The following is a 12,445-nucleotide window of genomic DNA, read 5'->3' as shown; positions in this document are numbered from 1 at the left end:
AATGAACACATAAGTCATTCGTGAAAGAAGAACAAGGGTCGGCTCTGTTCACACCTCGCATCTAATTCCAACCACATATAACCCCTAGGTATAATTTTATTTCACTAACCAACCCAGACCCCATAAAAAAGTTAAATCAGAATTCAGCTCGAGTATGGAATGAGGAGTTGATTAACTCATTCAGCCCCATGCAAAGCAACCGCAAGATATTTTACTGATTTCTCGTCAGCAGTGTAATCTGGCTGGTACACCTCTAGCACCTTGATGGGGAAAACAAACACAGCAGCCTAGAATTACACCGTTGTCCACAGCTCTAAAGAGAACGGGACACTTCCCAGCTAGCCACAACATTTCTCGTCTTTCATCATGCGAGGAAGGGAGGAGGAAGGAGATTATTGCAAAGGTACTTTCTCTTCCATCTGTGCAGCAATCAACCTCTTCTGACAAGCAGCAAATACAGCTGCATCAACAACTGCATTTCGGTGCGGTTTCACAAGTGACTTAGGCCAATATAACTTTCTTTTTTTTTTTCCCTCCCCTCTGTTAGGGACTATTTTTACCCAGATTAGCAAACTGATCCAAATGATTCAACTCATCCAAGCCAGCAAACAGAGAGCAAGCTAGTTCCTAGCTAGTATTTATACAGTTAAAAAGCAGCAGTACCTTTGGGGCCCTTCAATTCCAAAACTTACAAACATATCCAAACATTTCCAGGAGACATTCCTGGCCGGTGGCGTTTGATTTTTGCCACTTATGGACCAGAGGGAGCTAAAAAGCAGCAGTTTGTGCTGGACCTTTTCCTCCCACGCCACGATTAACTGAAATATGTCCCAGAAGCAGATAGCAGCCATGATCCGATTTGTCCCAATCCCAACTCAAGCAGCTTTACACCACCCTCCTAACAAGATCAGCACTGGCCAAACACCATTTATCCGGCCTGATCAAAGATGGATTAGATAATGAAACCCTAACTGCATAAGCTGTCTGAGCATGCTGGCCTGAGACAGCAGAAAACAAGCAGCCCAGTAAATTTAAGGGCTACTTTAAGCTTCAAGGGACCCTTTGCCCCCAGTTCTTAATAACTAGCTACTATCTTATCTTCCCATAAGCCAGTTTTTATATTTCATCTTAATAGACTCCAAAAAAAGCTATTAGTTTTACAGTTGCATTAGTAATTTCTATAGCTAAATGATTTATTGCAGCATTTCAAGCCATGTTCATATCCTGAACCATCACTAGGTAGGGGTTATGCAAAGAAGAAACTGTGGTGAGTGTGGCACCCCAGGATTCCTTGCTATCAGCTCAGAGACACAAGGTCACCAAGTTTACACAGCAACAGCCTGTGGCTCTGGAACAGGAAGTAGAAAATTGACAGGATCTGCAGGAAAAACAAGGTACAACAGTTGCTGGTGTTATTTCCAGCTTCCAGAAAGCCTCTAGTACATTGAGGGGGGGGGGGGGTAAAAAAAAATGATCAGAGAATAGGCTCTTTATTCCTCTTGTAAGCATTATGTACAGTTAAACATAGAGAATTTACTAAAAATAATCAGTTATTCTAAAATAAGGTACTTCAGAAGAACACACTATCTGAACAGAAATCCTCGTGAAAGGCAATCTTGTGTTTTGACTTTTAGGTAAAAAGATATTGAACTTCCCAAACATTAAAGAACAGTTTTCCTAGCTCTGATATTATTTGTAAGTTTGGCTTCGAATTTGGTATTTCTTGCGTACAACCATGAGAAGATTCTCCAAATAAATAAACCATACTCCTTAACAGTAAAAAAAGGCAAGGAAAACTTCTGGACATAATGGTATGTATGTGCGCATACATAAATACATACATATATACATGCATACGTGTATATATATATATATGGTTATTTTCATCTTTTATATTGAAAAACCTTTTCCATATACATATATACACGGAAAGATTAAAATTACGCTAAGAATACCAAGCAACTACAATATGGGGGTCCCAGTCTGAAGGATAGTTATACTGACCATAAAACACACTTAACTTTAAAATTGGACTCCACTAGTTGCACTTCTCCACCTAATTTCTCCACTGTTTGCCAGCATTTGATATGGAAACAAAACCCAACTTTCCACTGAGATCCACAATTAATCCCTGCTACCATTACCACCAGTATTACACACTGCTGTGCACACACAGGGTCAAATGCTGCAAGCTTAGTATCTTGTACTATTCCCTGAACAGATAACAAAATGCTTTCCTCGATGTAAATACAGAGGGGAGCCTTTTATGTATACAGAAATTGTACTCCTTCGCAATAAAAAAAGTAAAATTTTAAGACTGTTTGGTTAAGCCAGTTCAAGTCCCTTCCTGGAAAGTTTTCAGCTGATTTACCACTGGTTTACATCAACAAGCATTTAACCACTAACTGCAGGTAAACTGGTGCATCTCCTGTAGCTACACAGGACCTGAGCCTCAGTTCCAACTCCGAAGAGCTAGAAGAATTTCACGTCACCATGCTCATGTGCTCATTCATAATTCCTAGCAAGACACAATCTATAAGCACTCCTTCAATGCTGAGCATCTTTGTCCTTGCAATTATACACATTGTCTGAGTCATACTTGACACCTACATGTGGGAGAAGATACTACTTCAAGGAATAAAAGAGCACGGGGTGGTTTTCGCTGGCCCTTGTGGGAGCACGAGAGGCAGCGCTTGGGTGCGAAGCTCCAGCCTATGTTTAGCCCTCACCATCACGCTGGGGAAAAGGATGTGGTGAGGTGGAGGTACCACCACAGAAGGCTGAACATCAAACAGAACCACAAACAAAACCGTCCCGCTGCAAGCTATTTTTAAAAAAAAAAAAAAAAAATCTTGAGCATGCAAACTGGGGACAGCCTGGGAAATAAAAAGGGGAGATTGTTGGTCAGCGTTTGGCATCTAGATGAGAAGCACGTTGGAGAGGACAGGATGCTCCCCTTGGAAACTATCAGGAGCGCTTACCAACCCCCAAAAAAGGTGAGAAAAGAAACAAGTTCAGATTAATAAATCACGCTGCTTCCAAAGAGCTCCGATACACTCATCACCAGAAACGGAAGCAAAAAAGGCCAGCGCGATTGCCACAATAAAACAACCCTGTATAACACCCAGACAAAGGAAAGCCGAAATACCTTGCCAGCATCGCCCCACGCACACAAAACCCAACGCACCTGGAAAGAGCAGCCTTTCGGGGACGATCAACGCGGGCTGCCGGCAGACGACAGGAACGCGACATCCCTGTGCCAACCTGGAAGGTGCCCACCCGACCACCCCCCCCGACCCCCCGCGCTTCCCCCGGGATTCCTCCCGATGCTTTACGGGCGAGACCCGCCAGTGCCCCCCGTCCCCAGCCCCGCCACCCACGGCCTCTCCCAAGGGTCCACCGCAGAACGCCGGTACCCGCAGCACCGGACCCAGCGGCGGGTCCCCGAGGGCCGCCGCCGTCTCCTCCTCCCCACGTGTGGGGCTGCGCCCCGGGAGCCGCCCGCCTCGGCCCGGGGGAAGCCCCGGGCAAGGAGACCCGCTCCCCCCGCGGCTGCTCCCGCTGGAGGCGAAGGCCCGCAGGCCCGTAAGCAACGCGCTGAATCCCGCTAAACCGAAATTAAAGGCGGCCCGGCCACCCACCCCCCCCCCAATCCCCTCCTCTCTCCCGCCGAGCCCCGGTGCGGGAGACCCGGCGAGGGCCCACCCGGCCCGGCCCTGCCCGCTACCTGCATGCCGCCGCCGTCGGCCTCCGCCTCCGTCCGCAGCCGCTTGCTGTGGCCGCCCTCGGCGCCGTCCCCACCGGGCATGGGCTGCTCCAGCTCCGGCTCCCGCTTCACGCCGCGGGCGGCCCCCCCTCCTCCGCCGCCGCTGCTACCGCCGCCGCCTCCTCCTCCTCCACCGCCTCCGCCGGCCAGGAGCTGCGGCTGTGGCTGCTGCTGCTGCGGGGGCTGGCCGCCCTCCGCCATCCGCGCCGCCGGAGCCCCGGCCGCCCCCCGCCGCGATCGCCCCGCTCTGTCACTGCGACGCCCGGCGCTGCTGGAGGAGGAGGAGGAGGAGGAAGAGGAGGAGGAGGAGGAGGCTGAGCCCCGCGCCGCGACCAAGAGCAGCGGGCGCGGCGGGCTCCGACCCACCGGAGCGCCTCCAGTCAGTCACGGGCTCGGCGGCGGTCTGGGGAGGGGCCGAAGCCCCTCGGCAATCTCCGGAAGTCGCCGGTCGGGCCCGCCGGAGACGCTCGACCCCCGCTCGGCAACCTTCGGCGGCGAGCGGAGAGGGCAGGGGCGGGGCGAGGGCGGAGCTTGGCGCTGGGAGGGGCGGAGGGGGGCGGGGCCCGGTCGCCGCGGGGCACAGGGCCGCCCGCAGCAGTCGTCGCCGCCGCCGCCGCTGAGGCGTACGGGGCGGCGGAAAATGGCGGCCGGCGGCTCGCCTCAGGCGGCGTCCGCCCTGCCCCGCTGGCCGGGCTGCCTCGTCCCCCTCACGCACACCCTCCCGGGCTGGGCCGAGGCGAGAGCGCAGCTTCTGGGGGGCGGGAGATGGCCGCAGGGTTAAGGCGCGAAGGCGGCCTGGGCTCTGCCCGCTCCTGCCGGTGTCTTTTTGCCAGGGGGCTGGGCCGAAGGCTTCGTGGTTTGGGCCCGGGGCGTCTTGTCCTGCAGAGCCTCCGCCACGGGCAGAGCCACGTTCGTGTCCCGGTGAGGTTCCTGCGGGTCAGCCTGTAAGGAGCGGTGCTGAACTGAGGCGAATTTGGGGTGAGGGGGCTGATCCCCCGCCTCAGGAACATCCACCTCCTGTGGATGTGCTGCCCACCTCAGTAACCAATGCTGCTCCCGCTCAGCACAACCTCCCATCGCTCACGGCACGTGGCTTTCCTGGTCTTTTCCAGGCTTCCTCCACGGCACTCGGCTTTCCTGGCCTTTTCCAGGCTTCCTCCACGGCACTCGGCTTTCCTGGCCTTTTCCAGGCTTCCTCCACGGCACTCGGCTTTCCTGGCCTTTTCCAGGCTTCCTCCGTGCCGTTCGGGGCGGCTCACCCCAGAGCTCATCTCACAGCCCCAGTCTGCGTCTGGTTTCTTGAGAAAGGGGCTGATCCGCTTTCCCTTTCCTAACGGCCTCCATGGGTTTCTCCTGCATTTTTGTATATAAACTCCTCAGTCGTTGCGCTGCAGGTGACCTCCAACCAGATGGAGACAGCAGTCTTCAAAAACCTGAAGCCTGTTCATCAGCCCTTTTGTATGTCTCCACGTTTTTGATGTTGAGAAACAAAATTCAGAATCCTCAACAGAAACATGAAGTTGATTTTATTACGCACCTGCTGTCTGGTAGTACCAAGGACGATGTCTGCTCTAGAATGAGGGATGCACAGGCAGGCTGTACCATCCTGAAGGTAGTCGGGAAGCCGTGGCAACTTGATGGGGAACTAACCTGCAGATCGTAATACAAATCTGCAGTCAGCTTTATTACGGGATGGGAATGGCACTCTTCCTCCACCTGCCCATGCTTTGGAGAAAAGGGAGAAAACGAGGAATGGAGGTGGTCATTGTGAGTCAATGCACATGGACAGAGGAGGAAGCCCTTCTAGACTTCTCAAATGCCACCATGTGTAACAAAGCCTGTGGACAGTTAGGTTATCTTGGTGTGTCTTTACACATGTGCTGATCTTTATGAAATGATAGAGCCTTTGGTTTTGAGTGACAGCTACAATACATGACTGCAGTCTTCCCTTACACCACATTTTTCCTGATCCACAAATAGTTCTCAAGGCCACATTAAAAGCTATTTTAAGTGGCATGTTTTGTGCTGAGGTGCCAGCTTGTCTCCTCCAGTGACGGGGAAGATCTCTTTTTTCAAAGTGATTACAAATCCCCATGGAGTGGCAGGCACCCAGAGGACAATTACATGCAGCTTTTGTCTGCTCACCCACCAAGGGTAAACACGTCTCACATTCATCTTGACTGGGTTTGGTAAAATGAGCCAGACTGTCAAACAACATTGAAGGAACATGTTCAGTCCACTCTTGGCTTGAAAAGAAGCTGAGATTCTTGTGTGGGGATGCTACTCATTCAGAGAAAAGCAGCATATCTCTACCTGTCTTCCTCCTAATTTTAATGAGGGGTTCTAGATGAAGGGTGCAGGTTGAGGTGCTGCCTGTGAGGCATGGCAGAAGTCTTCAACCTGAAGACAAGTTAGGAGTAAACAGTTTGGAGACAAATCTATGTGTGTACCAGGGAGCACTCCTCTCACTGTGATCTAGGTGTCTGTCTGGTACTCCCCTTGACGGATATCAAAAGAAGGAGTTGCTCTACAGTGCCCAGCTTCCATTTTTCTCTTCATCTTCCCCTAACCCCATTTCCACCATCTCCCGCCGTGCAGGTACCAAACCTGCTGCCAGTTCCCCCTCGTATCCTGCATTTGCGCGGTCCGCGCCGCACGGCAGTGCCCGGGAGAGCTGACAGTGCCGTAGGCCGGTCCCTTGGCGAGACGTTTTCAGCTGGCCATGGTCTGCAGCCTGCCAGCAGGGCAGCCGGGACCACCGTAGAGCACCCTCAGGTATGGTGCAGGTGAAAAGAGCTGAGGCGAGGGTACCGCGCCCTCCCTACCCAACTGACCTGCAGTTGCAGGTGCCATGCTCTATGCTGTCGTTTGCTTTCTCTCATTGCTGCTGTGATATTTCATATTATTCTTTCTCTAGCTCTTTCCATTTCCTCTTAAAAAAAAGATTAATGAATTAATCTTCACGGTGTGCTTATGGGATAGGTATTATCTCCATTTAACAGATGGGATATGAGGCATTCCTTAAGTCACAATAAAAGCTTTTGAGCTGGGACTGCAGTCTTAATCCGTTGATTTCCTTTCACACAACCCAGTTGCCTTTTAGGTATTTGTATGTGACATCTGAGACATACTAAACAGACAGCTGACTCCTCTGTTAACCCCTCCACTGCTGCACAACACTCTTGCCAAAGGCTCCTACGTGCCATGATTTTATGGCCAAGTTTGCAGAGTGCTCACCAGTGCTTTGATCTTTGACAGATCACTGAGAGGCAACTATAAGAAATGTTATCCTTCCAGAAAGCTCTCAGAAGCTAGTACGAAGAATATATCTTTCTGAACAGATTCATATCCTTTTAGAGTAAAGTTGTGGGGTTTTCCGCCCCGAAAGATACCCCCTGAAGGGATTCCTTGAAGGAACATGTGCTGGTGCTCCCGCTGGGCTGGAAATCAGGTGGCATCAGGATGCTGGGTGTGAAATGCCTATGGAATTACAAGGAGCTGGGTCCCACGATGTGCTCGGATGGAGCAGAGGCAATGACTCATGCAGGTTCTAAGGCACAGGCATGAAGTGAGGCACAAACTCGGCTATTAGTCTTTGACCCGAAGGCATAGAAATCATTAGGAAACAGTTCAAAGCAAATCTCTCTCTCCACCACCACAACTGAGAACAGTTTCTTGCTGCTTCCAGCATCTACACACGATGTCTCATCCTGCTGACCAGCTCCCTCTTGCCCTTGCAGCCTCCCGCAGCTTTGCCTCTCCCTTCCCGGTAGATTTGGTCTCTCTGCTAAGCGGGTCACGGGAGGTTTAGTGGCTTGCCCAACCCTGCTCATTCCTGCTGTTTCTATCCTGCCAGCCAAGTTCCTGGAGCCAAACACTCTTCCTCCTGACACGAGTACTCCCACAGGTAATGAAGTGCTGCCAAGGTAAAGTTTCAGCCTGCACTTTGGTCCTGGTTTCATAGGAAGCGGTGATGGAGCTTTCCGTAGCAACGAGCATGGGTAAATGTTTCTCCTTGCTTATCTCGGGCCGGCTCTTTGCTACAAAATTTTATTAACAGAAGCTGCCTTTTCTTGTCACCAATTAGCACACAGCCAAAAATACATAACCTAAGTCAACAAAATCCAAAGACCTTGTCACCGGACTTAAACCGTCTGCCGGAAGGATGCCAGTCCCCCAGCAGTGGCAGGAGGCCAATATCGATATGTCACTCTGACGCAAGGGTGCTGGCAGCTGTCAGTCAGTGGGTCAACACCCACAAGGCACCCGGTCTTTTCCCAGTGCCACTTCTTGCAATGAGGACACCTGGCTTCAGGAAACACCACCGAGCACCTCAGTGCTCTGGCAAAGCAGCGATGTCAACAGCTGGGAATCAACCAGACAGCTCGGAGCAAGATTTTCCTGACTCGTTTTCCTGCTGGCTTCAAACATCGCTGCAGCGCATTTATCATTGCTAATTGCTGCTTGGTCTGTGGTCCTGTGGGGTATCGTCGTGTACAAAAGTTGTGCCTTTTCAGGTATACCAGTGCTGCTAAAACAGTATGACATCTGCAGTGCAGATGCAGTTATCTGTATATATGCAGTTAGCATAAAAATGCTGTCTGCCTGCACTGCTTATGCCTGAGAGGATGGGGAATAAAGTAGGTCCTTCAGCACTTCTAATATGAAGGGGCCTCCCACTATATCCCCAAAGCGTATAATAATAGGAAACTGCGTGAAGAACATGTCCGGGAAACGAAAGGTCTTTTGCTTTCCTGTTGAGACAGCGAGGCTGACCGGTTCAAGATAAATAGCGTGAGCCATGGAGGTACCACAGGGAGTGCATGGGGATGCAGACCAGAAGAAAAAAAAAAACATTGGCTGTCCCCCACCCTCTGGGTGCCAGAGATCAAGAAGCGGGGAAATACTTGGCATTTTTTCCCCTCGGGTGCCTGTCATGAGTGAACCAGAGGTTGTTGGAGTCTGGAGTCTACATCAGCGGGCCAGCAGTGACGGCTGTTGATGCAGTCCTCCGGTAGCCTCGCTGGAGCCACGGCTCCTGCGTAAATACATCCCTGGCTGTGTCTCTGGAGTACCTCAGGGCTGTGCCACCCTCTCCTCTCTCAGACATGAGTCTGTTGCATCCGAGTGGCCGTGATGTTGTTATTCAGCCTATGTGGGCACACAGACAAACAGACAGTACGAATCGTTATTTGCAACTGCTCGTTTCCAAATAGGCTGGAGGCTGCGCAGCTCGAGAAGGGCAAACGCCCTGCTGGAGGCCGCGTTCATTCCCGGTGTAACAGGCAAACGGAGCGAAGGACAAAGCAAAACACCCGCTGTGGTGGCTGGGCACATCATGCGAACAGAACGGGTGTTACCACGTAACTCCTGTTTGTTTTCGGTGAAGCACCCTGTTTATTAAGGCCACTTAGCTACAACTCAGTTTACTACATCTCTGGAGCCAAGGCTGATTCTTTCTCCATAATCGGTTTATTGAAAAGCATCTGAAAGTGCATTGTTACACACAAAATGCCAAACTAAGCTGGTCCTTAACACGACTCAACTAGCAAGAGGAGCCATCTCCCAGGGCAGGGAATAGCTTGCAGATATTTCCTACAGCGATCCCTGTATCACCTTTCACTTCTGCGACTGATGCAGGGATAAAGAAAGGGTGTGCGGTCGAAGCGGGCCCACACCCTGATGTTTCCCAGCTGTTCAAGCCTTCCCTTGAGACGGCCGCCATCTGCGCAAATTACAACAGCATGAATTACGCCTCAGGATCCAAGCCACAGGAGTGTTTCCAGGATTGCTCCAGCTTTTCGCTATTCCAAACATTTTGCAGGCCCCTCCTCTTCTGCTGCTAAAGTCCTAGCTCTTTGTGTCCTCCGTGCTCGCAGAGTTTTCCAGTTCCATTCCTCATATTTTCCTTGGTCTCAACTTTCAACTGAAAGTTCCACGTGTCCAGTCGTACTCACTCAACTTTCCAGATCACAACACGTACATTATAGATGACTCCACCTGCTGGCTGTTCAGTAGTCCAGCGTTCGTATCAGAGGGACTACGAGACACATACTACTTATATAAATATGATCGCAACACCGTGCCCTTAGTTTGTATGAAAAGATTAACAGTTTTCCTTTGCACAGAAAAGTGCTATGTGAGTTTATGATAACATCGTACCAATACATACTTGCAATCTGATTTTACCCTTTCACAATGCTATTTGTTTCTGATACAGCAGAGATTTCAAATAAGATTTGAAAACATACTACTTTTTTTTTAATGTGATTTCTCCACTCTAGAAATCGTTACTGCCTCTTTGGCTTCAGATCCAAATTAGAAAACAGTGATAAAGCACAATAAATACTCTACATACGAGCCAAAAGGATATTTTCAAAGTTAGGCAAACCCTAGTTTGTAAAGAAAATCCCCTGTACGTGCTACATCTGCATAAATATTAAGAGTTCACATAAAAACCCGATGCGTGCATGAACACAGAGCCAGCTAGGTCAAGAGAACTGACTCTGCGAAAGCGCAAAGAAATCCTTTTCTTGTGATTCAGCGTGACATTTAAGCACTTGCTTAACTTTAAGCATGAGAAATATCATTGCAATCAATGAGGTTATTGACACGCTTCTGGACAAGGCAAGTACTCTGGTGCCAGGCTGAATCAGGGCTGTGCCTCGCGTACACGGCCAGAGCGGCTGTGCAAGTTGCAGGCAGGGGAAGCTGCCTACATCTGTCTCGGAACACGTCCGTCTGCCCTGCCAATTGCCAGTGCTCTCTTATCACCGAGAAAATGAAATTATTTCAAATGCAATTTGTAGCTCCCAATGAAAAAAAGGCTAACCCTCTCTCCCGGAGTCATCCAAAAATCCAGACAACACATAATCCACTACAGGAAATATAAACGCCTAATGCAATTTTATAGGCGGCTGGAGGATGCCAAGTTTGCTAGCCCACACAATAGGTTGCAGATTTCTCTGTGGAAAACAAAAAAAAAAAAAAAAGAAAAGAAAAAAAAGGGGAGGGGGGCTGGACTGCAGCTCTTCTCGGTGCTCCTCAAACCTTGGGAACTTCAGCTGTGGCTGCTGGCAAGAAGGGGCCGCTAATCCCGCAGTCTGTAGCAATCAGAAACACAGCCATATTTAGTCATGTTTTCCAGCCCCTTCTCCTGTTCCTGCCTGCTGAACAGCCATTTGGAAGGCGAGCAGGGCTACAAATTCAAACCAAAATAAAACGTTACCGGCCCACGCAAAATTCAGAAGGGGATAGCCGCGGCCCTACGAAGCCAATGATAAAACCGTGGTGGAAATCCCTGCCTGAGTGACACTGGAGCTGGCTGGGGACACCAGCCCTGCTCCGTAGGGTCCGGCTGACCCAGAAATCGGCTATATGACTCAGGATTACCACTGCCGTGCTGGCCCCGATCCCACCAGAGGCTTGCCTCTGACTTTGTTAATACCGCTTTTCTTCACACAAGTTGCACTCAGATGGAGTTAAGGTGGTTTGGGTAATGTGGGTTAAATATGGAACGGGGAAATTGCCATAGTCTCCCGGGTATGTGCTACAAATTCAGGCAACTTAGGGTGGAGGGGAAAGCTGGAAGCAATCTGAGTGTATTCTTCAGCAGTGGGAATGCACAAGGTAGGGCACCTGTATAAATGTAATTTCAGTACCGGGCAATAACCACGTAATTCTGGAGGAGTCACTTTAGTTTTATCTCCCAGACTTGCTTACACTGATTTTTTCTCCCCTTGATTCCCATTCTCCAGCCGTCAGCCTGTTTGGGTGCCTCAGGGGTACATCTCTTACCCTAACACACTTACCAAATACACTTTGTATTCGACCTCGACACTGAGGTTCTTCAGTTTGCAGTACGTATTTAGAGGTTAATTACAACATTCACGTGACTGACTTCACCCTGGATAACACCCACAAACACAAACTGATGTACATGCGTCTGTTTACACCCGTCTATAAGCTTGTACATACACGGATGCACACGCACTACCCACACACATGCACACGCATACACGTAAGGGTTTAAGACAGCCTCGGCACTGCTTTTTACTCCTTCAGAGCGCTGCTTTGAGCACGCAGGCTGCTCATCCCTCCCCGGTGCCTCTCCCAGGGCTTCCATCTCCTCCAGCTGCCCGTCCCGCCGGGAAGAGGGATGCTCTGGGCCCCCCCACCACCATGCACGGCACCAGGCGCTGCATCCCATGGGAACCTCTGGGCTCCGGCTGTTAGAAGGTGGCTGGGGATTTGGGGGCACGTCCTTGACTTGCACCCTCCTGTGCAGCTCCCCGCTGGCCTGGACCGATGGGAACCCAAGCCTGGATGCGTTGGGGGGTTGGTTTTGGTGTCTGCCCCCACTGCAACCCCCTCGCCAACATCCCTGCGTCTGCTCCAGCGGGACGGCCCCTTGCAGGTTGCTCCCCCCCCTCCACCCCTCCGCTTTTGTGGGTTTTGTTTTCTTCCCCTTTCCTGCAGCAGGAACTTTCCCTTGGGAGCCATTAGTAGAGGAAGGGAGAGGAGGAGAAACAAGAGCCAGAGGTTCAGATCGTGAACAGGCACGAACTCACTCCTCCGCTGCCAAAACCTGGTTGAAGGCTCCAGAGCTACCGGCAGCATGAGCCTACAAGCCGAGGGCTCGCTGCCCTGCCTCTGCTCAGCCCTCTTCTTCCCCAGCAG

General features: G+C 50.8%; 1 protein-coding gene across 16 annotated transcripts in view; it reads right to left on the bottom strand.

Annotated features, from left to right (window-relative positions):
* RBFOX2 (RNA binding fox-1 homolog 2) overlaps nt 1-4,262 on the bottom strand; it is a 177,530-nt gene extending 173,268 nt beyond the window's left edge. For all 16 annotated transcript variants that reach the window (XR_012653558.1, XR_012653563.1, XR_012653565.1 and 13 more), the window contains exon 1: nt 3,728-4,262. Coding sequence is in view for 7 of the 16 variants with exons in the window: in XM_075050972.1 (XP_074907073.1) it covers nt 3,728-3,967 (240 nt within the window). In the remaining 9 variants the exon portion in view is untranslated. The remainder of the gene's footprint in view (nt 1-3,727) is intronic.
* Nucleotides 4,263-12,445: the final 8,183 nt, after the last annotated feature.

This window comes from Buteo buteo, chromosome 19, assembly GCF_964188355.1.
Source record: "Buteo buteo chromosome 19, bButBut1.hap1.1, whole genome shotgun sequence".
Lineage (NCBI taxonomy): Eukaryota > Metazoa > Chordata > Aves > Accipitriformes > Accipitridae > Buteo > Buteo buteo.
Note: the sequence above shows the minus strand (reverse complement) of the source record. Positions and strands in the feature narration are given on the sequence as shown.